General features: G+C 51.4%; 8 protein-coding genes across 8 annotated transcripts; 4 read left to right on the top strand and 4 right to left on the bottom strand.

The window, feature by feature from the left end:
* Positions 1 to 82: 82 nt before the first annotated feature.
* BDV14DRAFT_30158 (uncharacterized protein) lies at positions 83 to 2,025 on the bottom strand. The gene is made up of 2 exons (XM_073776478.1): positions 1,593 to 2,025; positions 83 to 1,533 (listed from the first exon to the last, which is right to left on the bottom strand). Exons 1-2 carry the CDS (start codon positions 1,787 to 1,789, stop codon positions 327 to 329), a joined length of 1,404 nt encoding a protein of 467 aa, XP_073630270.1. The 5' UTR covers positions 1,790 to 2,025; the 3' UTR covers positions 83 to 326.
* Positions 2,026 to 2,983: 958 nt separating this feature from the next.
* On the top strand, positions 2,984 to 4,782 carry BDV14DRAFT_169788 (uncharacterized protein). The gene has a single exon (XM_073768093.1). The coding sequence runs from the start codon at positions 3,416 to 3,418 to the stop codon at positions 3,596 to 3,598; it is 183 nt and encodes a 60-aa protein (XP_073630269.1). The 5' UTR covers positions 2,984 to 3,415; the 3' UTR covers positions 3,599 to 4,782.
* Positions 4,783 to 5,233: 451 nt separating this feature from the next.
* BDV14DRAFT_198041 (DNA-directed RNA polymerase core subunit RPC19) lies at positions 5,234 to 5,895 on the top strand (the record flags this gene model as incomplete). The annotated part of the gene is made up of 4 exons (XM_073772817.1): positions 5,234 to 5,344; positions 5,426 to 5,517; positions 5,605 to 5,681; positions 5,762 to 5,895. 4 exons carry the CDS (start codon positions 5,234 to 5,236, stop codon positions 5,893 to 5,895), a joined length of 414 nt encoding a protein of 137 aa, XP_073630268.1.
* A 517-nt stretch (positions 5,896 to 6,412) lies between these two features.
* On the bottom strand, positions 6,413 to 7,263 carry BDV14DRAFT_198040 (putative NADH-ubiquinone oxidoreductase B14 subunit; the record flags this gene model as incomplete). The annotated part of the gene is made up of 4 exons (XM_073772816.1): positions 6,413 to 6,532; positions 6,675 to 6,821; positions 7,050 to 7,111; positions 7,221 to 7,263. The coding sequence occupies 4 exons, from the start codon at positions 7,261 to 7,263 to the stop codon at positions 6,413 to 6,415; spliced, it is 372 nt and encodes a 123-aa protein (XP_073630267.1).
* Positions 7,264 to 7,472: 209 nt separating this feature from the next.
* loc1 lies at positions 7,473 to 8,464 on the top strand. Its single transcript, XM_073776477.1, has 3 exons — positions 7,473 to 7,942; positions 8,013 to 8,162; positions 8,221 to 8,464. The coding sequence occupies exons 1-3, from the start codon at positions 7,661 to 7,663 to the stop codon at positions 8,356 to 8,358; spliced, it is 570 nt and encodes a 189-aa protein (XP_073630266.1). The 5' UTR covers positions 7,473 to 7,660; the 3' UTR covers positions 8,359 to 8,464.
* A 98-nt stretch (positions 8,465 to 8,562) lies between these two features.
* Positions 8,563 to 10,185, bottom strand: BDV14DRAFT_188398 (putative hydrolase, alpha/beta fold family; the record flags this gene model as incomplete). Its single annotated transcript, XM_073771063.1, has 6 exons — positions 8,563 to 8,742; positions 8,791 to 8,919; positions 8,969 to 9,092; positions 9,143 to 9,223; positions 9,271 to 9,431; positions 9,478 to 10,185. 6 exons carry the CDS (start codon positions 10,183 to 10,185, stop codon positions 8,563 to 8,565), a joined length of 1,383 nt encoding a protein of 460 aa, XP_073630265.1.
* A 1,342-nt stretch (positions 10,186 to 11,527) lies between these two features.
* BDV14DRAFT_188397 (uncharacterized protein) lies at positions 11,528 to 16,030 on the top strand (the record flags this gene model as incomplete). The annotated part of the gene is made up of 7 exons (XM_073771062.1): positions 11,528 to 12,572; positions 13,042 to 14,021; positions 14,075 to 14,185; positions 14,242 to 14,259; positions 14,318 to 14,433; positions 14,481 to 15,133; positions 15,192 to 16,030. The coding sequence occupies 7 exons, from the start codon at positions 11,528 to 11,530 to the stop codon at positions 16,028 to 16,030; spliced, it is 3,762 nt and encodes a 1,253-aa protein (XP_073630264.1).
* A 3,009-nt stretch (positions 16,031 to 19,039) lies between these two features.
* Positions 19,040 to 24,556, bottom strand: BDV14DRAFT_198034 (ankyrin repeat-containing domain protein; the record flags this gene model as incomplete). The annotated part of the gene is made up of 8 exons (XM_073772815.1): positions 19,040 to 19,354; positions 19,417 to 23,438; positions 23,493 to 23,610; positions 23,671 to 23,913; positions 23,963 to 24,025; positions 24,081 to 24,131; positions 24,181 to 24,427; positions 24,477 to 24,556. The coding sequence occupies 8 exons, from the start codon at positions 24,554 to 24,556 to the stop codon at positions 19,040 to 19,042; spliced, it is 5,139 nt and encodes a 1,712-aa protein (XP_073630263.1).
* Positions 24,557 to 24,888: the final 332 nt, after the last annotated feature.

Here is a 24,888-nt window from a genome sequence, read left to right as displayed (position 1 = left end):
GCAGAGAGCGTATGTCTTTTTAAAACCTGGATATTATTGTAACAACCAGAATGGAGATGGTTAGAAAGTGGTAGTGTAGAAGAGAAGAAAACAAACGAAAAATCAGTCTGAACCTGCCTCAAAGGCAATGATTCAGTTCATGCAACAATGTTCATGTAGGGGCATATGGCATAACCATCTCTAATCATCATGCGCACAGCCGGAATCGTTCCATACCAGCTTATATCATAGGAGCTAAGTCATCAAGACTGCTGCGCAAAATTAAAGCTGGGGAGTGAGAGGTGTTGTATATAGTAGCGGTCGCGGAGAGCCAGCTGGGAGGAAAATTAGGAGTGGAAAAGGTCCCAAGCGCGGGCGCAGAGACCCAAGAACTCTTCCTTCTTTCTTCGTTGCGTCTCCGGGGAGTCTCGTCCTGCGCCGAAGGGTCCATAGGCGGCACTCGGGCCGTGTCCCAAAGCAGGGTTGGGCCTGTAGTGAGGATCAGGTCCGTGACCCAATGGTGGGCTGCCATTATCCCGCTCGTATTCGCTTCTTGGGCGGCGGCGGGAGGTTCCCTCGCCTGTGTATGGAGCTTGATGGTGAGAGGCATGGGCGCTCGCCATCGATGCACCCTCTAGGTGGGGCATAGCAGACTTGGGTCCGTTGCCGGTGCGGGGAGAAGGTGGGGTTGGTGGTTGATGGCCGCCATAATGCACGATGCGCGGCAGCAGGTCCTCACGTCCTCCAGACATATCTTGAACCGCCTCTTCAGCCGAGCGGTACTCGCGGGGTCGATTTTGCTGGGCGCTTCCTGGAATCCGGGGCGAAGGTAGAGGAGGGAGGTTGCTGACTTGGTTGGCGTTGGAAGGAGTTGAGCCTTGATAGTAGGGGGTGCGGTTTGCGTCACGGTCTCGGGCCGCCAGGGCATCGTTACCGAATACATCTGATAGAGGCGGAAGGCGGTTGCCGGTTTGTGTGGCGGGAACATGATGAATATGTGAAGTAGATCCGAGCGTTGGGCTTTGGTTTACGACATGGCGTGTCAACGGCTGCGGCTGGTGGCGGCCTGTGAAGGTTTGATTGAGCGGTGCAGACTGAATAACTCGCTCATTGGCAAACTGAGCAGCCGTGGGAGGAACAATAGACAGCCCCGCAGGCTTCCTCTTCGAAGTAGCTTTGGGAATGCTGAACGGATTGGATTCTGAAGGCCTCGCCGCATTAGGGTCGTCGTCTTTGGCGGACTTCTGGAGTCGAGCCTCGATTATATGCCGTTGCTGGTCTCGTACTGACAAGCTCCTCTGTAATTGTTCTCGCATTGTCGGGTCGTGTGTCTGAAAGCCGGGCGACAAGCAGGCAATGCCCACGTCCTGTATGCTAAGGTCACGGGCCGTCATAGGACCACCAGGGGCGCGAGCTGATAATCTCTCGGAGGTGGGCAGACTTGTGGAAAGGTCGAGCTTTCTGGGTCGAGGACGAGTGTGAGGCTGAATTCCGGGCGAGGAAGGCGGTTCCTTCTTCACAACTACTTTCGGCGCATTGCTGCCGCTTTGTGAGCTATCGGCAAGTTAGATTTTGGTTCATGATCCGACCTGTATTCTCAGTCAAGTACTTACGAAGGTGATGCAACTTTCTTCCCAGCCGGAGAACTTTTGTTAGAGGATCCATCACGAGAACCAAGAGCGGCGCGCGGCGGCGTAGAACTGGACTGGGCGCTGGAGTTGGCCGGTGCCAGCCGTCTGGGGCTCGAGTCTCTATTCATGCGGGGAGATGGTAGGGCTGCGGCCGGGCCTGACGCGACGGCGGTAGACATTATAGAGCTTCAAGACCAACGAAGACGAGTCGGAAAGCGAGCGACGAAACGAAGATGTAAATGTATGAGGTACAGCGTGGCTGAGATCTAGAAAGGCGGTGCAGCGATCCTAAAGCGAGCGACTCTGGTGTTCGGTCGACAGGAGTCACGAGAATTTGCTTCTTCCAGCTTATGCAAACACACTCTCCGTATATATGAGAGGCCTCTTGCGTCGTCAAAGGCTGTGCTACAATCTGAAGCGGACAGGCGTATGAGGTTCACCTGCGACAGAAAGTGTAGAGAGACGAGGCCGAATCAAAAAGTGCGCGGTATTGAGCGATCAGCGGTGGTAGCGGCTAACGAAGGTCTATCTCCGCGAGAAGGTCTAGAGGGAAAAGACCAGAGAGACTGGAGCTAACGAAAGGACGAAGGCTTGGACGGCCAACGATCTCAACCCAAAGAACGAGCCACGGTGAGGACAAAGGCGACAAGAATGGAAGCAGGTGGCAGGGCACCACTCAGCGAGCCAACACTAATTCGGAAGTGCCCCGGGGAGGCTTGTCAAATGGTTGGGTTGGAAGGCGGACAAGGAACCTTGGAATGGTTCGATGAGGGGGAGGGCGGTTATCCCAAGCTGGTCGGCGGCAACAGGAGCACGATGAGAGGTCAAAGGAGGTGATAATGGCCGGGGTGTCAAAGGCCTAGCCTAGAACAAACGAACGCAGGCAGCCAAAAAGGAGGGGAGAAAAAAAAGAAAAGAAAAGGAAGGAAAAGAAAGCGCCCGTAGGAGTTGCGAGAAGCAGAAGAGAAGCAGCTCGCGGGGATAGAGACTCGGAGAGAGAGAGGAAGAGGAAGAGGAAGAGAGAGCCTGAAGGGAGGAAGAGGAAGGAAGAGGAAAGGAGGAAGAACGGGAGAGATGATGGAGATGGAGAGGGAGAGCTGGAGAATGGATGGGGAAGCAGCAGCAGCACTCAGCAGCAATGGTCTTACAATTGACCACCAGAGAAGAAATTAAGATCCTTCTTTGCGGTTATAAAATGAAATTGGGCTGAAACAGAGCCACCAACTGCGAACAGTTCGCATGCATCTGTTCCTGGCTCTGTGCTGGTGGAGCGCCGCCCCATTTGATTGGCGTCGCCTGAGACATGGTTTGTTTCTGGCTGTGATGATGTGACACTTTTGTGACAAAGAGACTCTGTGCTCGATGCTATAAATCTCTGCCTGACTCCCTGCATGTAAGGGCACTGCCACTGCCTGTCCGACTGTCATCCGCCTGTTGTGCTGCTACTTTACATGGCTGTTGACTACAGAGTACCTCCTGTTGGTGGTGACTACCATACAGTTCGCAAAAGCAGGGGCTCCAGCGACCCATCCAGCCAGCCAGATCGATCCAGCCTATGAAGATCCTGGCGCCGGCGCTTGGGGCTGCTTTGTATGGAGCCTGCAACCTCCACGGGCTCTCCATTCATCCACAGTCAGCTGAAGAGTTGAATCTTTGTTCGTTGTATTCTTTGCCTCTGACTCCAGAACATGGAGTCTGTTGAAGTTAAATAACAGTCCAGACTTGACCCTGAAAGTTGTTGTTGGAGGACTGTTTCATGGCCCCAACTAGTAAAGACTCTAAGTGGACACTCCAGCTTGGCTTGGATGGTCTGTCACACATTTATGAATCACGATCCCTTCCCCTCATCCGACAATATTCTCTTCTTCTTCCCGGTTAACTGCTTCTGGGATATGCTCGCTTTGCTTTCTTTTTTCCCTGTCAGCTTTTCCGACTCGACGTCTCACATTCCATCGGCCTTCTCTTCGGGCTCCAGTACAAGGGGATGAGGTAAGACTTATCCAAGCAGCGTTGAACAAAGCCCAGCTAGCAGAACCACACTCGACTTTGCAACCTGACTCGCATCACCATCTAACGTTCACCTTTGAGGCTGCTACTATCTTTGTAGTCGAACTGTCAAAGGGACCGTGCTGACTCCCACGAGCGAACTGGGCCGTCACGTCACAACTGATCTTCGCGACTAAATCGTTGATCCTGAAGGGGTCCAAGCTGGAGCCTTCTGGCCCTTTTCCCGTCTTTAACCTCTAACTTCTCTTAGTCTCGTCCCAGCCGCTGCATGGGAAGCTTCTCCAGGCGGAGATCTCTCTGCAGGTGAAACTTTTTCTGGCACGAGCAGAGTGACCAGGGCCTGGCCAATCCCACGTTCAGCACCCCTCGCCGACTGAGGTGAGGTCGAAGAAACTCTCTCCTATCACCAATTCATTCTGCTGCAACATATGATTTGCACTTCTCAATCTAGTGCCCTTAAGAGAGGTGCATACCGTTTTACATTACTGCCTGGCAGACAGTTGTCACTGCTAGTCTACAACCAACGGACAACACAGCCAAATGCACAGCACAGGCTTATCAATCTAACAGATACAGCATAACTCACTTGCGGAACTAGGTACCGACGACGACGGCCAGACCACAACCAGTTAGTAGTCGGCCTAGGTCTTCTAGGCTGCTTCAGTGCTTCATCTAGATGGCCAGGCTCACGTCATACAGGGTTTAAATCCACCATCCCTGCCGTGGTTGCAGCGCCAATGCTCAGCTGCCACACCTTCATGCTCGGTCGGGACGAGGCCTCATACCAATTCTGGTCTCTGGTCTCGTCACGCCATGTTTGTGGTCTTCGTACCGTGATCTATAAATTGTCTCATTCCCGGCTCTCTGCCGCTGCTTGACAGCCTGCACATACCTGCCGGTAGACAAAGAATGTGATGTGGTCATGCATCTAGCATTCCAGGTTCACCGTCGGGTTGGCAATCATGCCGCGCTATGGTTATTGCTGCTGGGAGAGGAGCAGAGTAATTCTTACTCATACCTGGGCCGGTCTGGCCTGGTCATCATGGATGCTCACAATCTGCGGAGTATGGAGTAGATTGGAGATTCCACGTGCTGAGCGATCTACAGTGTTAGCTCTTAGTTCTTAATCTCAAGAGCACGGACTCTTCATTTATAGCCCGTTGAATCGATGAACTAGCTGTATCAGATTGAAACGAGGTCTAATTCCTAGATTACTATCTCGTATCATCGTTGTAAATACCTGCTCTGTAGAGGCTCTCTTCGTATATATCTGTATAGCGGCCTGAGGCATCAACACAGGACTCAAAGGCGGTCAATCCCTATCGATAACCACCGCCGACTTTTTTCTTCCGCAATATCTAGACTGGACAGCGAGCTTTCTCTCGAATATAGCATCCTTATATCCTTCCTTGATATTCTGATCTCCGCACCAACCTCTTGCGACAGCGACAACGTCAATCTCAACTTGCGCCTACCAGCATACCGTCTCGGCTCATACCCCCGCTACACTCCGTCTCCGACACCCCCCATCTCCCCGCAAGAGACTCCAAGAGTGACGATACATAAACCCTACGTACTTCAATCGAGTCCACGCCCGACCTACATAATCCGCCAAAATGCCCGGCTCCGTCCACTCCCAAGACAACGACCAATCCATGCTCGACGCCCAGAACCAAGAGCACATCGAGCAAGAGGAGGAAGTCCTCGAGGAGAAGAAGATTGTCGTTGTACGTGCCCTCCTACCACACTTCCGCGGACTCGTGAACAAAATGAGGGACTATGAGCTAATTCGATTGGCGAATAAATAGCTCCCCGGCGCAACAGACACAGCAGCCTCATTCCAGTTCGAGGGCGAGGGCCACACGCTCGGAAATGCGTTGCGGTATGCGATTATGAAGAAGTGCGTGCCTCTGCCTACAGACTTTTCTATCTATCTCTTCTCTTGTGGGCTGTGGGCTGTATCATACTAACAGTACATCCGTTTCAGCCCCGACGTCGAATTCTGCGGCTACACAATCCCGCACCCTTCCGAGGCAAAGATGAATATTCGCATTCAGACTTATGGTACGTTTTGTCTACTTCACCTCCTTCGCTCCCAACACTTTCATTTGACCTCAAGCTAATATACGTTTCTCCTGCGGCAGACAACACAACTGCCATCGAAGCACTCGAAAAGGGCCTAGACAGCCTAATGGACCTCTGCGACGTCGTGACGGATAAATTCACTGCTGCGCGGGACGGGTTCAACGCTGAGCAGGTTGATCGGATGGAGTCATGATTTTGATGTTCAGTTTGGGCGGCGTTTGCTGTGTTAGAAAAGTTGCGGTTGTAACCATGGCTGTCTTGTATGCTTTTGATATCTATCTGTATATTGGCGAATTTATAGACTTGCATTTTGCATACTCGTTGATTTCTTGATTTTGAACGTATGTATGAGGTACCTGCTGTGCGCTGTGGGAGGATGTGTAGGTACCGTTGCTTCCACTCAATGCGAACAGTCAAAGGAAGTGGATGGTTGGACCGTCGGATAAATACGTACCTATTTGTCTATTGCGGCTACGGCTTGCACAGTACCATTACCTGACCAATCTAGGTTAGGATACCAGACCTACTGGATTGACGTAACAAAAAGACAAAACTTATTCCGACAACCTTCAGATAATATATACAAACCAACACCCTCTATCAGCGTCAGGCTTCAAAGATTTGCGTCGCGGAGAGTCAGGAGTCAGGAGCCCAATCGGAGACTACTAGAACATTGGAACTTAAAGGAAACAGTAAGAAAAGAAATGCATTTAGTTACGGCCCTCCAAGAAGCCCGAGATGAAGTTGGGTGGGAGCCGGGCGCCGGGGTCCTCCTCTGGCCGGAAGTACTTCATCACGTGCGAGAGCTGCTTCCAGTAGTTGAGAGTTTCCTAGAGCCGTAAGTTAGCTCAGCGTACTAAAGGGCAGCAGTCTTGTCGTTGTAAGGGTAGCTTGTGGGTTTGTTGTATGTGTCGAAAGGCGCATATCGGTGCGCAGCGGGCTCGTAGAACAGCGAAGCTGAAGTATACTAACCTGGAACTCGGCGTGGCTCTGGAAAAGAAGAACGTCGACAACATTCAATTGGCTGACGTAGCGGTGCTTCTCGAATTCCTGACGGATCTTTGTGCGGATGGCGGAGACGGGGATGTTCAGAGAGTACATTGTTTGGATCTCGGGGGACTGGATAACGATGACATGACCGATTAGCCTTTGCGTATACGAATAGCGAGATGCATAGACAACAGCCGAAGCTGCTGCCAGTTGCGAGTTGCGAGTAGGTGTGGTTGGATTATGTAGATGTCGACATCGTGTCGTGCCGGCCATGCCATGTCATGCTATATCAAACCACAACCACGACCACGGCAACCACAGCAACGACATCATCGAAACGAAATCGGGTATACTAACAGCACGGAGCCAATCCCTGTAAGACAGAAGCACACGCTTCTTCGCATCACCCCAGTTGACAGCTATACAAAAGCACCAAAGTCAGCGTCATTCCTCAGCCATTGACATCGCGCCAATTTCAAAGATGCGTCGGACCCGGTCGGTCGCGGAGGGAGGAAGGAAGGGACATACAGGAGCGGGTGCGCTGCGCGAGGTATGTCGGGTTGATGGTCATCTTGATTGATTTGTGTTCGTCCCGTACACCAATGGCACACTGCGGAGGGGCAAGAGTCGTTGTGAGGGGAGGACGAGGTACGGGCACCGGGCTGGAGATTCGGGATTGAGGTTTCGCAGCTGGACCTTGCTGGGTTTGGTTAGCGTGCGGGTGTGCCAGAGGTTTGAGGAGCGGGTGCTGAGGTTGCTGGTCACCGCCTACCGTTTTGAAAAATTTCTTTTGCGGGCTTGGGATTGCGATGGCGGGTTTCTTTTCTCTTGCTATCTAGTACTTGTCGAAATATTCTGATATTTTTGTGATTGCGGGCGGCTTTCTTCAGTTACATCCGTGAGGTCAAAACTCTTCACTATCTAGACTTGGAATCTCCGACCCTCGATCCCCGCTACACCTCCGCAAGATGGCGCCCAAAGCAGGCGGCGCAGGAAAGCCGAAGTCGACCAAGGGCGACTCGAAAAACAACAAAGTCCTCGGCGCCAAAGTCAGCAAGAAGAATGCCAAGCGACCGCCGCCGAAGGAGATGAAGTCCAAGGCTCGCACCGAAGCCAGTCAACTCAAGAAGACGAAAAAGAGAGAGTACACAGAGGCCGAGCTCGATCTGCTGAAATTGAACACGATCACGCCTGTCGGTGTTGTGAACCCCAAGGGAAGGAAGAAGGGCAAGACGTTCTGTGATGATCCGGTATGTTGAGCTTTGTGTGATGGGTTGGTGGATGGGTGAAAAATGGAATGCTGATTTATATCGATTTTAGGACGCTATGATGACGATTTTCGCCATGGTCAATGCTGAGAAAGAGGGTCAGATTGAGTCTAAAATTATGAAGGCAAGGCAATTGGAGGAGATTCGCGAGTCCAAGAGGAAGGAGGCTGAGGCGAGGCAGTCAGAGAAGAAAAACAAGCTGGTATGAGGCAGTCCTAGGTTTATCTGGATGTATTGATGCTAACGTATACCGTGTACAGGAAAACGTCAAAGAATCGATTCGTCAGGGCCGCAAGGGCAAGGGCGGTGCTTCCAAAGACAGCAAGTCGAACAAATCAGAAGCCGACAGTTCGAAGGCCAAATCAGACAGCAAGAAGAAGAGCGTTGCATTTGCTTGATCTGGTTCATACAAAAGTAATACTGTGTATAGCATCTTCTATTCTGTATTTAGAGGGGTTGTTGGCGTTTCTATGGTTCTATCTATATCCTTTGAAGCATGACATGAATGACAATCGTGACGAACATCATCATCGTCGCCGTTTTGCAACTGTTTGTCAACTCAAAAAAGATTCAAATCTATAAGCAGTTTCGAGAACGAGGCGCTAAGCGATGATTGGAAGGTCGTGCTTACGCCGCATAGGGCTGAAGTTGGCCGGCTTAGCCTCGAGAGACACGTCGCCGCGGGAATCGGTGGTGGCTCCATACACCTGCTCTGGCTTCTCAACAACAGGAGGCGTATCGTGGTCGATCTCTTTGGCCATCAAGTTCAGGAACTTGTTCACCTGCAAGGATTTAATACAGAACATGTATAGAGAAATATGGCAGCTTACCGGCTTTGTAAACCATCTATCGCCGCCGAGCTCGAACCAGCCGAGATGTCCACCCCAAGAAGTAGTCATCATAACGCCGTAAGGTGTTTTCTGAATTTCCTGAAAGGGGAGCGCCGTCACGCTTGCAATCTGCCCTTGCGTTAGCGAAGTGATCTTGCACAGCAAAATGACAACTTACTGGGTCATCCTCGGCTTGTATCACAAAGAAAGGAATGCGGATGTTGAGCATTCCGTCGATAGAAGATGCATCACGGTAGTATGCGCCTTCTGTAGGGTAGCCCCATAGTGGACATTGGAAAGCCCTATGAAAGTCAGTCACGATGACCATACAGTACGTCAAGTCAGTGCATACCTGTCGAATTCGTGCAAGTATGTAATGTTTCTGATGGCGTCTCCATCCATCCTTGGATTCTTCACGATCTCATCGGCGTGCCTTAAAAAGTCAGCTCATGCTAGAAACCTTGAGAGGATGTCGCATACTGTTCGAAGAGCTTCTTCATGCTGGTGCCCATCACTTTGCTATACACCTGCATTCCCATGAAACTGCTTTGCAAAGCAATTGAGCTGAGTTCGAGGTTCCATGGGCTCGCACAGAGGACCGCTGCCTTCAGCTGGCAGGCGTCGCCTTCCTCGGCCAGATACTACCAGAATTAGTAAACCATTGATTTCAAATAAGTAAAGACTCACGTTGGTGAGGATGCTTGCACCGAGAGAGAATCCGATACCAAAGAGAGGCCTGTTAGGGAAAGCCTTTCGCAACCACTTCACGGCTTGACGAACATCCCATGTAGCGCGAGCATTATAGAGCACACTGGTAGAGATCTTTGTTTGAGCACAGCCTCTTGAATTGACAACGCAAGCTTCCCAGGTTCCATCGGCAATCAAGGGATGGAGGACATGACGTAGGTAAAGCTCGTGAGAACCACCGCTAAGACCATGCAAAACCACGAGCATTGGCTTCGTGTCGTCTGAAGGCAGGCCGGCGAATTCATCCTCGGATAGCATGGCCGTCCGCTCTGGGAGTCCTGAATCAAGGGTGTACTTTCTCTCCGCATCTGTTGCTTCGGGAGACATAGGTGCTTCAAACGGCTCGGCGACAAAGTCAATGGCGAATTGTCCCTCGTACGTGGCGCTATCTGCTTTGAACACTCGTCGCTTGTAGTATATGGGCACATTGTCGAATTTCACAGCGGTCCAGCAAGTTTGCAGGTGGCCATTAAACAGCATGGGATTGAGGTCGCATCTTTCTGGCGTAGCATCACGGCAGACCTGTGCAAATGTGGTTTTCTCACTGGTGCCGGACTTGCCGGACTTCTTTTGGAGGGAAAGATTGTTCTCTTTGGAGCCATAGAAGGAAATTCGTCCACCGGAACGAGCCCATGATAAGAGTCCCATTGCAACCACCAGGCCTACGAGGACTGACACAGGCAATGGGCTAGAAATGTGAGACGATAGAAAGTCAGTCAAGGAAGCCATAGGTAAGCCAAGCTTCACATGTGTATGTTTGAAGCACAGAAGTGAAAGCCAACTCGACTGACAATTTGTGACGTTAGTGACCTTTATAGAATTGAAACTGGCTGATCGAAGGAGAAACCCGGTATCGACCACTGCGAATGAGAAATATAGGAACAAATCAAAGAACAGCAAGGAAGTTTGTGCAATTGCAGTCCATGGCCACTGGCGCCACAAAAAGCTAACGGAGATGCCTCGGCTCAGGAATGCCAAGACTCTAAGACAACTGTCAAATAGAGAGTCATTAGCGTACTCCTGGCGCTAAGTGATATGCTGATGCGGTGAGGACCCGCTGGGACTCTATATAGTCATGATGTCCCTGATCAGGTACAAAAGTGACATCCTTGTCAATTGGTCTTGTATATTGCAGCCAACAAGGCTTGTCATATCTGCCTCAGGCAAAAAGCAGACATGATAATGATGAGTCAGCAGATCTTATCTCCAGGATGAGCTTATCGGGCTTCTCCAAAGGATGTCGATCGCCTGACCATTGCTATTGTCACTTGATGGGAAACAGAATCATCACTTGATCCATCCTTTGATGTTTTGTGTTCTCGTCAAGATAATGGTCGCAGTTTCGACAGTGCTGATATCCCGCAGATCCCAGGGTGCGAACGGACAATTGTGCCCATGCTAGTAATCCTGCAGCTGTAGTGGGACTTGCCGCATGCGGCTGTCAACGGTGCGGCAACGGCGAAACAACATACCTCATCATCCACAACTGCCGGTTTGCAGTCGGAAGTATTTCCAATCCTACTAATTTTAGGTGCAGCTCGATTAAACCAGTGCAGAGTTCATCAAATTGCATGTATTATTGACAAACCGCTATCGGTGTGCGCAGGAGGGATGCCCAACAAAGAAAGCGATTTCCCCCAGGATTGAAAAGTCTAGTCGATGACATCTTCAGTCCAAGCTGTGACACTTGCGCGTGCTCCGTTTGCGTGCTAGCTGATAACCAGATGCGCGGGTTGTTAAGAGGTCAAAAGGCCCTCCTTCTCCATCTTCTTTGAGTCGAGTGTTATCACGCGATGCGATATAGCATATCTATATGCACTATGCTACCCCAGAATACGCTCAACGCAAGTGTTTCCAGACGCTCCTCATGAATCTCTGCCAAACCCCAACACAACAAGATCCGTTATACACTAAAGGCCGCCGAGCTCGACTCCGAAGTCTTTTATTGCCTCCCACGGCCCATGCCGAAATTCAACAGACCCAGACCATCATGGCAGACAGCCTTCGTCGCGCTGGGATCAAATTAAAGGCCGTCATTACCATGAACCGCCGAACGCACGGATCCGAATCGCAGACCCGGGAGCAGGTCTCCCCCAAGCGATGCTATCTACTTGAGCTTCCTACGGAGCTATTACTCGAGGTCACGTCGCACCTAACGGTCTTACCGGAGGCATGTCTCGCATTGACATGTAAGAGGCTATTTGCGATATTCAACACCGTTTTTGAATCGAAACAGCTTCAGTTCAATCGAGACTTTGCACCTCTTTTTCACCATTACCGCAACGGTCACAGCTTTGCGACTACGCGCTGGCAGCTACTCAACGCACTTGAAGACGGTAGTTGGCGTCTTTGCTCACGGTGTTTGAAACTCCACCCGCGAAGCGCATTTCCTCCACGAGAATTGCGACGCAAATCTGAGGAAAGAACGTGCATCCTGGGAAACCTGGCCGGTGTGGTTGACCTGTGTCCGTGCAAGAAACTAACCTTCGGCGACAAGGTTGAGCTTGTCGAGATTTTGAAAGCCCGACAAAAGACCGTCTCCCTTCTGACTTCTCAGTTTGGCGGTGTTGAAGAGCGCTTTTGCTGGCATTCGTGCGTCGAGACCTACGGATCCACGCAGCTTAAGATTGAGATATTCCCCGAGCTAGACAGCGAAGAACGGTTGAGAATCAAAACACAATACCATATGACGACAGTACCGGGGCAGCTTGGAAAGGAGGAACACATGACCGCTCGATTTGGCTGTGCGCATCGCTCTGTCGACTTGTGGCTCTCAGGTGTTTGTCAAACCACTCTATGCCAGCTATACGAAAACCATTGCGCTTCGTGTCGACGAATAGTCGTCTGCAACTCTTGCAATACTGTGCTAAGATGCCCACGTCAGCAGCCTTATCTTATGGATGAGAAGTCGGGCACGGTCACATACTCATTCTGGACTGAAAGGTGTCTTGGGAGCGCATCGCCTGTTCCAGATGCGACATGGGCTGCGCAGAGAATCCATCCAGCGGAAGCTCTGGTTGACCTGGATAACTGCAGTGAGCTTTGCCCGTGGACTATTCGGGAACATCCTCCCCTACGCAATGCTCCGTCGATTGAAATGAACGTACTTGACCCTGCTTTTCAGGATCAGTCAATGCTCCAGCTATATAGCTCCATTGACTCGGCTGAGGCTCCTCATTGACGATGTTATGATCCATGGCATTTGGTCCCGGCAATGATTTTCCTTCATCCGAGGTACTTGAGATATCACTTTGTATTTTCTAGATCAGAGTATAAATTATTTCTCCCTGTTAATTCACCACCTGAATGTTTTACTCATTCACGTGCTTGTATACTTCGTATTCACGCGCTAGTCCGCATTAGTCGACCGCGCTGGCATGATTTCTCCGATCCGGACCCAAAAGGGAACAAGACTCGCGATCTCGTGGACGGAGATCCCATCCAGACCACCGCATCGACTCGAAATCCCACGGGCATCTAGCAGGTTTTACTGGCTTGGATGAGTGCCATCCGTGCCCGGGGCGATGAGCTACCCACCATACCATAACGGCCAATATTCGCAGCAGTATTTGCACCAGCACCACAATCTACAACCGCCCCAGCAAACTATCCAGCCCCAGCTCCTGTATAACAATGTGAACGCCGTCAACCCCAATGCCAACGCCTCGGCGTACCAATATGGCAAGCCCGCCCCTTACCCGCAGGTTATGATACCGAGCTACCAGCCCTATGGTCAGGTATACAATCCACAGGTACATCAACCGCATCTTCAACAAGCACCGCAACCGCAGCCGCAGCCGCAACCCCCTCCACCTCCACCGCCTCAACAGCAACCACCGCAATTCGTGAATCCCTCAGATATCTTCCAGCAGCCTATCCTTCCTGCTCCCTCGCCCTCGTCCTTCGGTGGCCCACGCCCGTCTCATTATGGCGCGCAGTCTGCTGTCCCCGTTGTCGGCAACAATCGCTCCCCGACGGTCACCACCTCCTCAACTCCGACGGTGACCGCTTCCACACCGGTCCCTGTGCCTACAGCAACCCTAACACCTAAGCCAGTGCCTAGCTCAAATAAACCGAATAAACACTCCTCCAACAATTCCCCGCGACCCTCCGCTACCCCGCAACCCCAAACGAAGCCCAAAGCTGTCGCAGTAAAACCACCCCCGGTAGCTGCCACTCCTCCAGCACCATCCCCGAAGCCTGTTCAAGTCTTGATTCCTGCACCGTCCTCGGACGTGCAGCAGAAGATTCAACGCCCGCTCTCAAAGAAGCAAACACAAAAACAACCGGCTCAGCAACCGGCTCAGAAACCCGCGAAACCAGGTATAGACTACCAGGTGCTTTTGTTAGCTATGGCGGATGAGTATCTCAATGCGGCGCATAGCCATGGGACTACAGTGGCATTGTTGAGGAGGGAAATGGAACTGGAGGAGTATTACAGGCTAGTTGCAACTGGTCTCGGGTGTCTAGAGGCGGTTTTGAAGGTTAGTTCACTCTCTAGCCTCCAGCCTGGGCTCCTCTCTAACGTTGGTGGCAGAATTGGAGATTACAACCTCGCGTGGAGGCTCTGGTGCGCTTGAGGTATGCGCGCATTCTCTTCGAGGAGACTGACAACGACCTGGAAGCCGAGACGGCGCTAAGTAAAGGGGTATGTATCCGATCACCTCGAGGTTATGCGGCTTATTTACTAACATGCTTGTCCAGATTGATCTCTGCGAGCGAGTAAGTACTATACGTGGACTTTCCATATCCACCTGATTATGATACTTATGATGTCTAGAATCGCATGCTTGATTTGAAGTACAGCATGCAACATCTGCTGGCTCGGATGTTGTACAAGACCAACCCAAAAGCCGCCTTGAAGGCAGTGGATGGAATGATTCAGGATGTTGAAGCGTGAGTCGGTTCCTGCAACCATTGAGCCCAGTGATTAACTCTCTCAGCTACCGACACTGCGCCTGGGAATATGCGTTTCGCTTTCTTCGGGTTTCTCTTTCTCTTGCATCGCCTGCTCATCAGGAATCTACCGCGGCTCTACAAAATCTTCACAAGATCTCTACCATGGCAAGCCGCAATGGTGACAAAGCTGTCTCTGCCATGTCTGCCGTCATTGAAGCTTTAGCGCATCTCCAGCAAGGATCGAGCTCTGACTCAATCGAGCAAGCACAACGTGCCATAGCGGCCTCTAGAAGCCACCAGCTGAATGATGACTTACGCCATATTCCACAGCTTACCAACCTGATTCAGATTGTCGATATTTGCTGCAGCTTGCTGGAGTACGACATCAACCAGTCCGCTCTGAAACTGAAGGTACTGCAGGACTTGATGGACGAGCGATTGAATGATCCGAACTGGCGTGGGGATGGGTCGTTTTCTATACCTTTGAGTGGCAGGTCGGCCGGGCCATCTTCAATTGACACCGGAGATATTCTTCAAGTTCAGAACGGCACATTGCTTCTAAGCTTCAGCTGGTTACCTCAACATGACCTCTATGCACTGTGCTACTTTCTCAGCTCGATAACCCTGAGTTGCAAGAACTCATATGATGGTCGCAAGGCAGAAAAGTTCCTCCAGGAAGGCATACGCATGCTCAAAGGTTCGTCACTGTCTTTGTCGAACATTCGTACTATGAGTCGATTGCTAACATACATTAGGTAACTTTCAAAAGCCTCAAGAGATCACGGAGTCTTTAGTTGTTGCAAACAGACGAGTTGAATGGCGCCGGACGCTGTTCTGTAATCTACTCATTCAGCAAATATTGCTCGCATGTGGCCGCACGGACTGGGACTTCGCCGGCAAAAAACTGGCCGAGCTCCAGCAAGAGGCCCAAGCAATGGGCGACGATCTCCCCAACGAACTCCAGTGTTTGATGCAGTACGCGGCTGGGACAATCTACCAGGCTACGGGCGATCTGGAGCGAGCCCTAACCGCCTTCCAATCTCCACTACTCTCACTTTCCGGGTTCAACAAAACTGCCCGCAACGACGTCCACCGCGACATCGCCATCCTTGCCTCCATCAACGTCGTTCTCATCATCTCCAACCCCTCACATCCCGCTCATGCTCACCTTCCGAACCTCCTATCCACGATCGATTCCTTCTGCCAAGCAAGTCCCAACAAATACATCCAAGCAGCGTACTTCCTTCTGTGCGCAACTGTGCATACCGAATCAACTATCCAGACGAAACAAAACCTCCAACAAGCCCTTCAAGTCGCCACAGCCATCGGTAACAGCCAGATCACGTGCATAACCCTGACCATCATGAGCTGGAAGTACTTCCGCGGTGTCGTCGGTGCGCAAGCCGAGAAGAGCGCTCGCGCAAGTCACGTCATGGCGAGAAAGGCCAGCGATCGTCTTTGGGGCAGTGTTACGGACGAGATGCTTGCGGATACGCTTGAACGACAGGGCAAGGGCGATGAGGCGAGCAATGTCCGCGATGAAGGACATAGGGTTATGATGGGGTTACCGGCGGCTTTAAGAAGGCCCGCTTAGTGCGGCTCTTGTTCTACTCACGTCATACCTCATCAGTCATCACACTGTCGGAAAACGTCTGTTTTTTTCATTATCTTCTCATCTGTGGAATAAGTTGTTTCCAACATCATGTTCCAGTTTTCTGCTTCGTCATCGGTGCTATTTCTTGATACCATTTCAGTTCTCTCTTACCCCGGATCTGGCGCATGGGATGGGCATTTTATCATCTATACACACATACATACAGGCTGGGTTCGATTTTCAAGGCATTCTATTCAAACCAATTGATGGGCGGTCATCTTTTCCTTCCTGCATATTTGCGTGCAATGTTGCGAGTTCCAGTAGTCTGACTGCTAGGCAAAATAGACACTCAACTATCTTCTCTCTCGTTCTGTAAGTGAGTAATCCTACCTAATCGTCGTGCGACAGAAAGCAAATAAGGTGAGCACGTTGGTCGAGTAAGTAGGCAGTATTGTTGTAGCCCATTGTTCTTGCCTCAGTAATCCTTGCCTGGACAGCACGTGGCAAGGATTGATGCACACTTCTGAAGTGTCAATCTCAACTACTTTCAGTGGGGTCGCATAAGCGTCACGATCAGATATGCGAGGGTCAGCACAGCCTCACAACGCAGCCTTGCCCGTGCTATGGCACAAGGCTGAAACCGTTGCTACTTTTATAAGCTCGATTCAAGCAACTCCCCATCTCCATTTTGTAACATTCCTATTTTCTTTTCTCCCCCCATCTAGTTGCGTCAAAAGTTCTGCGTAGCCATCACCTACCCAATGCTTTTAAGGACCCACGCCACAAAGGGCCACACCGACAGACCTGTGTAACTCCAGATGGTACTCCAGAGCCTCTACTGTCTAGAAGATGGAGGCCTTCGCGGTAGCAGCCTCAGTCATCCAGGTTGCGGGCGCTGGCCTGGCCCTTACTCAAGTGCTGTATAGCCTCTGCGGCGAAGCATCATCCAACAGCGCTCAGATGCAGGACCTAGCTTTCCACGTTAAATCTACATCGACCGTCCTTGAGTAAATTGGCAAGATCTTCCAAGATGAGGACAGCGCAGGGAATAGACCGATTATATCGCAGAATGCCATGGTGGTTGCCAATGAGATCGGCGAGAGATGTACGAAGGCGTTCGACGAACTGCAGGAAATCCTCGACCGCTCAAAGCAGAGTACGCTTGGTCTGGTCAGGTTTATAATGAAGACGCCGCGCCTGAAGGTGCTTCAGTTGGGATTGGGCGAGATGCAGAGTAATCTCCAGTGTATGATGCAGGTTATCATTTATGCGAGGTGGAAGGCTGAGCCTCGGTATGCATTTCTTTTCTTTACATTGCGCTGATACTACTTATGAGATTGCACTAACAAAATTGCCCAGCTCGACTTTCAATGAATCTGAGCACAGACAGCTTATTGCAGGGCTCAATCGGCAGCACTTGGCTGCCTCTGAGCAGTTTCGTCAGGGCCAGGAAGACTCCCAACAATCGGTCCAGGAGGATATCGAAGGGTAAGTACATGAAGTGCAAGCGAAGCTACTAGAAGCTCATGTGTTTCTTTACAGAACATCTCAGCAATCAAATACCAGCGTTTCGAGAGCTATCACCACCAGAGCGATCCAGTCTACAAACCACACCCAGCCGACCTCCGGAGCCAGCAGTGACCCTGCAGTGGTCTTGATGCAGAGGCCAAATCCAGCAGACTTTCCATCCATCTCTGCCCACGGGTCACTGCCCTCTGTTAGCTCGACACCGAATACTGACAGGGAAGGAAATGGGTCCAGGCAAGGGGCGAGAGTAAACGACGAGCCAACCTCTATGAGAGACTCACCCGGACTTCCTGAAGTGCCTCGTAGTAATAAATCAACTCCAGCTTCAACTAACGAAATTGCATATCTTTCAGCACTCTATCTTGTCTGTTGCCCGTGCTTTGCTAAACGAAAAAGGCAACAGGAACAGCAGCAACCCACTGTGCCACATATTCCTCTCTATTCACTGGATGATGGTGCTCATAATGAGACAACCTCTACTGGTGGTTATTGCGGCGGTGCGAAATCTACGCCCTCCACGCTACCTAATAGACAACCCACAAGTATGGTCACTCCTGACAAAGTCGAACATGCTACAGGTGCTGACCACAGCCATTCAGACTCTCGATTAATGCTGCAATCCGGTTCAGACTCAGCTCCGGCGACTCTGCTCAGACTTGGTGATCATGAGCTCAAGCAGGGACCAGCTTCTGATTTCGCCAAGCGCTTTAGGCGTGAGCCAGGAGACCTGTATGTCTCCACATTATATAGCCCTCATTCTATACTCTGGATGCTGACTCGTTCTAGTCCTTCTCTGAGTTCTTCGCGGTTGCCTCCGGTGCGGACTTCGTTGCCACCTCCGGTGACACCTCCGTTAGGGTTTCAGTCGCCCCCCCCACGTCCAAGTGGAATACCTGCTAAAGCAGGCCATCGAGTTGAAGACCTTGAACTTTTAGATTCGGAAGTGGATAGACTTGTTGAGCAGTGGACTACCTTGAACCAGCAGTGATAGATTATATACTGCACTACTACATGGTTGTAGCACATACCTACTTACATCCGTATATTCCTCCCATAAGCGCCTCTGGTCACTATCATGATGAGTTTACACAAGCACCAAGACTCTGGCAGAGCAGATACAAGCACACGGGCTGCATGGCATGAAGGTGAGGGAGCTGTGAGCCTCTTGGTGGAAGTGGACAGGTCACTACTTGTTCAGAAATATCTATTCTTATTTGACTATATAATATTGGTCCAGAATTCTTACAAACTCATCGTTGAGATTCATTTCCTCCGGCCCACTCGAGCTTGAATAGGTAGCCGTACGTCGCTGAAGTCCTCGGCACAGCCCTAATCAATCACCAGCGGGGCCGGCTAGAGGGTCTTCATTCATGGAATCCATGCCGATACCGCAACAGTGGCGTCCACATGGAGGCCTACACGAATCGAAGTTGATGATTGATAACAGCTACCGCCGCCACCACCTCAAGAAGTAAAGCAGATCTAATCGGTATCAGACGAATCCAAATCAAAAGTCGCAGACCGGAATAAGCGCCGGCCTCTAGACCGGCGGGCCCGAAGCGCGGTAGCAGTCTGCTCCTGCCCAGACGACGAGTCCGAGTCCGAGTCCGAGTCGTCATTGGTAGCGATACCTAGTTCTTGGAGAATGGGCTTTGTCTCGGACTCGGGCGGGGCAGGTTCTTCAGCGCTTTCGGTGAATTCGTGGGTGGGGTGCAGGATGTCTCTTCGGCCATAGCACTTGGGACATAGTTCGTAGGTTTCGCACGCGGAACAGGCAAAGCGGTTGCCGCATATATCCTGCTGGATGTGAGTCCAGTCGTCATCAATTAAGCTGGTTGATTCTTTCTATAGAAACTTACCCAGTAGCATGCATCGCATGTATAAAAAGCTGAGCCGCCGAACTTGATGCCGCTTTTCTTTAGTAGCGGTTGCCCGGAACCATTAGTTAGCGGCTTTAGAACACTGATGACATCTACCGTTGCTCTGCTATAGCATGCAATCTGCAATGGGGACCAAATCTCCTCCTCGCCTATTTTTGCATCAACGGATAGCCTTGCGCCTGATCGCAGGAGTAGTTCGATGACGCCCAGTTGGTTGTATGGCTCACCCGCCAGACTGGATCGTGTGGATTCTTCTCGGCCTCGCGCTGCCCAGCAAAGGGGTGTCCAGCCGTCAATGTCGGGCGTGTTGACGCTTTCTGGCTCCAGGATGTTCAGGAGATGCTCGACCGCTCTTACGCGTCCGTTCTGAGCCGCCCAGTGCAGTGGCGTGCGCCCCATGCTATCGGATACAGAGGGCAGACCACCGGCCTCGAGAACGGCGACTAGATTGTCGATTCCGTGGAGGGCAGCATGGTGGACTGGGTAGGATCCTTTACTGTCATGTTGCTGGACGTCTGCGCCGTTATCGATGAGGAAGGTGGTTACGCTTGGTCGGCAGCACATTGCGGCTGCATTCAGCACGGTGCCCTTAATCCCACCGACTCGGTTGATGTCAGCGCCGTGCTCCAGGAGATACTGGAGAATCTCCATGACCTTGTCGCAGTCTTCATCATTCGAGACGAGGCATGTAGATTGCAACGGGGTTCCCGGATTATCTGGAACCGCGTAGTTTACGTCGGCATTGTGTTGGACAAGCAGGTCCACGATTTCCAATGACAGTGCTCGGCAGGCAGTGTGTAATGCAGGTCCATATAAGGTTGAGCCTAGATTCATGTCAAGGCCGTTTTCCTTGACAAGAGCTGATATCGCCAGCAAATGCTGGTTCCAAACTGCCATGCTCAGAGCAGTGTTACCGTACAAAGTCTGTGCATTCAAGTCAGCGCCAGAGTTGATCAATAACTTTATATTCTCCATTGGCACAGTCGGCGTCTCCATGGCGTGAATCAGCGGGGTCTCTCCAGAAGAAATTTTCTGATTGAGATCGATCCTTTTAGGGTATTCCAACAAGACCCGCAGGCAGTCATTCTTGACTGCAAGATGTACAGGCCCGTAGCCAAAAATGGATTGATGATTAGCATCTGCCCCAGCTTCCATCAACATGCGGGTGATCTCCGAGTTGCCATTTCTGGCCGCCTCAAGCAATGGTGTAAAGCCCGATTTCTCATTCGCGATATCCAACGCAACGTTGTGCTGCAGTAGAAGGCTCACAATATCTGCATATTCATGCATTGCCGCTAACAACAATGCTGTCGTTCCCCTCTCACTTGGAGTTTCGATGCTGGCGCCACGTTCAATGAGTAGTTTGCATATGCCGACTCCTGCATGTACAGAATAAAACAAAGGGCACCAAGTTCTTGCCCAGAGATTTATCTCAGCACCGTGGTCTAAAAGACACTGGACTAGAGAGATTTGGCCTGATCGCACAGCGTAGAAAAGGGCCGTTTCTCCATCTTCCTCCTTGGCATTTACTTTGGCCCCTCGGTCTATCAGAAGCTCGAGGATATCGGGGGTCACTTTGTGGACGTCGTCATTGCAAGTTTTACTGAGAATAGGCGGATCGATGGATGGATGGTTGGGGTCTGCGCCGTGATCAAGCAGCAGTCGACAGACTTCTAAATGCCTATTCGTAGCAGCAATTGCTAGCGGAGTAGCCAAGTTTCCTTCCCTAGTTGAATCCGGGTCGACATGATGCCGCAGTAAGATCCGCACACATTCCAGTAGCCCCATTCGTGATGCGGCATAGAGTGGCGTCTGGATGTCTTGCCGGTCGGTACTAGTGCTACTGGTCTTCATCGCTGGATCGGCTCCCAGGTTCAGCAGACATTGCGCTGTCGCATACATCCCCCACCATACAGCGTGCAAGATAGGTGTTTCTCCATCGTTGTTTTGCGCCTCTAGAAGATCAGGCCGTCGGGCCACTAATGCTCGCGCAGTCCGTTGATGAAAAGTCACCGCGCAATAATGGAGAACCCCCTGGCCATCTATCCCGCGATAGTCGATGTCTGCCCCATGGTCAATCAGGGCAAGCATGGCATCTAGGCTGTCTGCCGCCGCCGCCGTTCTCAGCGGCACGATCCTGTGCTCCTCCTGGAATGGACCACCGGGCTCAGGTGGACATCCCATCTGCAGGAGTCTTTCTACCAGTCTTGACATATCCAGCCAGGCTGCTCGGTACATAAGAGCCGGTGGCCACTTGGAATCCCCAATATCAAAGCGGTCAAGTAGCTGCAGAGCCGTGACCTCATGGCATGCGGATGCAGCTGCCTGGATGGCATTCAACAGATTAGGCATGGAGCCGCGGTATTCGGGACGTTCGAGCAAAGCCATGACGGTAGTGGACAGACCACGTCCGGCAGCCTCAACGACAGCGTGATCAACGTCCTCTGGGCTGGATGGTTCAAGCAAATGAGCCCACCCGAGCCCTGCAAAAACTGGGAATAGAGACTCTGTGTGGTGGGATGGCTTTGTCGCCGGGTTCGAGATCGACCAGAAGGCGCCAGCCCAAAGTCGACCAAGGTCCGTTTTCAAAAGGTTATGGAGGAGGTGAGACGCATGAGAGAGCTTGGAAAAGTGTAGTGGCCACATTTTGACAGCGTATAAACAAAGGTTGTCGCGCTCGTGGTGATGAGGAAGTGCAACCGATTCCGATCCTGAGCACCGTGTGCTAAAGTGTTCCTGCATCTCATTCTGAATTTCTGGCAGGCAGAGGTAGTCCAAACAGGTTTTGGCGATAGTGAAATCAGCCGACTCGCGTAAATCATGCCAAATTCTCTTTGTCTCTGAGTGATGAACAGTGTACGCAGTAAACATTGATCTGAGCCTGCGGTTGGGGATTCGAACCTCATTATACTGGATCTCCAGTATGCCAGCAAACACGGATGTCAGTAACGAGGAAATATCTCGACAGGTAACGATGTTCTTCGATTGTAGTCCACATCCCCAGGATACTGCCTCTGCCATTTCTCCGATTGTCAGCGGCCACGCGCCGTAAATGGCCCAGGTAAGTATCGACTGTATCGTGGACTGGTCCTCATGCGATGAGAGCAGATGACTGACGATGAACTCCAGGGAGTAGTTGGCCTCTTGCACATCTGCAAAGAACGAACTTAGGCACATAGGATTCTGCAACCACTTGCTATTCATTCGAAGCTGTTCAGAGAGTATGTGACGGCTCACGGGATCTTCTCCGGCAATAGAGTCGATCACCTGTCGCACCGTATCGGCTGAATGGATGTTTGCAAGATCCCTGTAAATAGAATCTCCAAAGCATGGTAGTGGTATAGCTTCTGTATCGAGGTCAACACAACGCCAGGTGGATGGTCCGTCTTTGAAATCAAGTGCTTTTGAGCTGGTCACGGCGACCCGAGATATAAAGTCACAGCCAAAGGCGACTTTGGATAGCATCTCAAGTAGCTTTCTATACGAGGCGCTCGAGCATTCGTCTACGCCGCTGACCACTAGAGAGATGTTTTCGATAGGTGCCCAATACTGGGCCGTACGGAACCAACGGAGCAGGTCCTCTTCAGTCCAGCAACGCTCTTCGCTGATCTGTAACATGACGCGCTCAGTATAATCTTTGAGATGGGGGTGTTCATGGCAAGCAAGCTGAGCCCACAGCGCTGACAACATCGCCGTCAAGGTGTTTCGCCGAGTATCCCAGCCATCAAACGAGAAGAAGAGCGTCACATGGAATTTCTTTTCATAGCCTCCCACTAGCTGCTGGATAGAATAGAAGAGCTGCTCGGCAATCTCGAGCACACCGCGGGTACCATGGACATACAGCACCTGATCTCTAGGGCATTCGAGCCATGTCTTGACAGCATCAACCTCCAGCAGTGGATGCCCCGGCTGATGGAGGAAGCGGAACGGATCCATTGGGGGAGCAAGCGAAATGAAGAGATTGTCTCGATCCAGTACTGCAGGCTCCAATGGAACCATATCTGCACAATGATCAGTGAACGATCGCCAATTAGACACCCAAGGCCTACACATACAGTCGCTCTGTGAGGTCAGAAAACTTCGAATCCTCCCGGAAACAGCGCCTCCAGAACTGTTCTCTCCAATGAGTGTTTCAAACGGGTAGCCCAATGCTGCAGAGAAACTGTCGAATGCCTGTAGAGAGGTGAGTGAGGGTTCCATGTTGGGGACCCAGGGTTAACCGGGCTTCCTTACATGACAGATATCACCAGGTAGACTCTCGTGAGCATGAACGCTGAGCATGTAGCTGCGCAGATAGGCTTTGGACTGCACGAAAAGACCATTTATTTCCATCACGGCCTCCACAAGTCCGGGAATCACTGCAAGTGTCGGGGATTTCTGCAGCCATCCGAGCCTATATGAGCCAAACACGAATGCTGACAGCCTGTCCTTCATATCTGATCGATCGAAACTCCGGTGCGGACTCCCCGAGAAAACCTGCCCACTGTTACCGTGCCTGGCTTCCTTTCTGAGAGTATAAACTCACCAGTATTCGGGCGTATGTACCGATTTCAGCCCAGCTCGCGCGTACCAAGGCGAGATACAGTGCCTGAAACAGGTCATCGGCATCAATCGAGGTCATGTTCCTATGGCAGCTCACTTACATCTTTGACGATCAGCCCCCCAACATCGTAGGCGACGAACACGATAGAACGCTGCGGTAGACGGTAAGAACAATCCTGCCCTGGTTTGCTTGATACGCACCTTCCCATCAGTTTGTCTCTCAGCCGTAAGTCGCTCGAGCATGCACCTGGCTTGCTGTCGGATCGCGTTCCGAGTATGAACGCCCACCAGAAGCTCATTGGCATTGTATCTGAAAGACAGTCGCCTAGAATTTGTCCCTAGCGTGTGAGTGTACTCTTCAACCCAGGAACTGGAACCAGATCCAGGATGCAACCCGGCGTCCAGATTCTCTTTTCCACCGCCGTACAGACCGTGGATGATAACTAGGCTGTGGAAGGTCAGCTCTCAGTCCATTTTGATATTCGCGTACTGCTCACTCGACACCCGGAGGCTTCGGGTCTTCAGAGTCCTGAGGGGAAGACCAGTCGACAAACAAACCATAATCCTCATCGGTCATTCTAGCTACACTTTCCCCGATCGCGCTGGAGGTCTCGTGGGCCGATATGTTTGAGGCATGGGAGACTTGGGCGCGGCAGTTAACAGGTAAACTACCTACCATGGCAACTACGACCGATAAGAGTCTAGTTGGTTCCCAGCTGCATGTAAGCAAACCGCCGAGGCTGAGACTCTGTATGCATGAGACGACACACGCGGCGATCGATGACTCGCTGCTTCTGTTACATGGGGCGAATCCTTTAACATCCATGCACTATCGGCCAGCCCGAGGGTTCAGAGAGATATAGCAATCGTTCCTCGTCAAAAGCCGTATATTCCAGTTGCCCCTTTACG

This window comes from Aspergillus stella-maris, assembly GCF_047715825.1.
Source record: "Aspergillus stella-maris strain CBS 113639 unplaced genomic scaffold BDV14scaffold_14, whole genome shotgun sequence".
Taxonomy (NCBI): Eukaryota; Fungi; Ascomycota; class Eurotiomycetes; order Eurotiales; family Aspergillaceae; genus Aspergillus; species Aspergillus stella-maris.
This window is presented reverse-complemented; position numbering and strand designations above follow the sequence as displayed.

Bases quoted from the DNA above. Each gene is read 5' to 3' on its own strand.
- BDV14DRAFT_30158 (XM_073776478.1), bottom strand. From the start codon at position 1,789: ATGTCTACCGCCGTCGCGTCAGGCCCGGCCGCAGCCCTACCATCTCCC. The intron at 1,534-1,592 runs GTAAGTACTTGA...ACTTGCCGATAG, and splicing joins AAGAAAGTTGCATCACCTTC to CTCACAAAGCGGCAGCAATG.
- BDV14DRAFT_169788 (XM_073768093.1), top strand. From the start codon at position 3,416: ATGGTCTGTCACACATTTATGAATCACGATCCCTTCCCCTCATCCGAC.
- loc1 (XM_073776477.1), top strand. From the start codon at position 7,661: ATGGCGCCCAAAGCAGGCGGCGCAGGAAAGCCGAAGTCGACCAAGGGC. The intron at 7,943-8,012 runs GTATGTTGAGCT...TATCGATTTTAG, and splicing joins AGACGTTCTGTGATGATCCG to GACGCTATGATGACGATTTT. The intron at 8,163-8,220 runs GTATGAGGCAGT...TACCGTGTACAG, and splicing joins CAGAGAAGAAAAACAAGCTG to GAAAACGTCAAAGAATCGAT.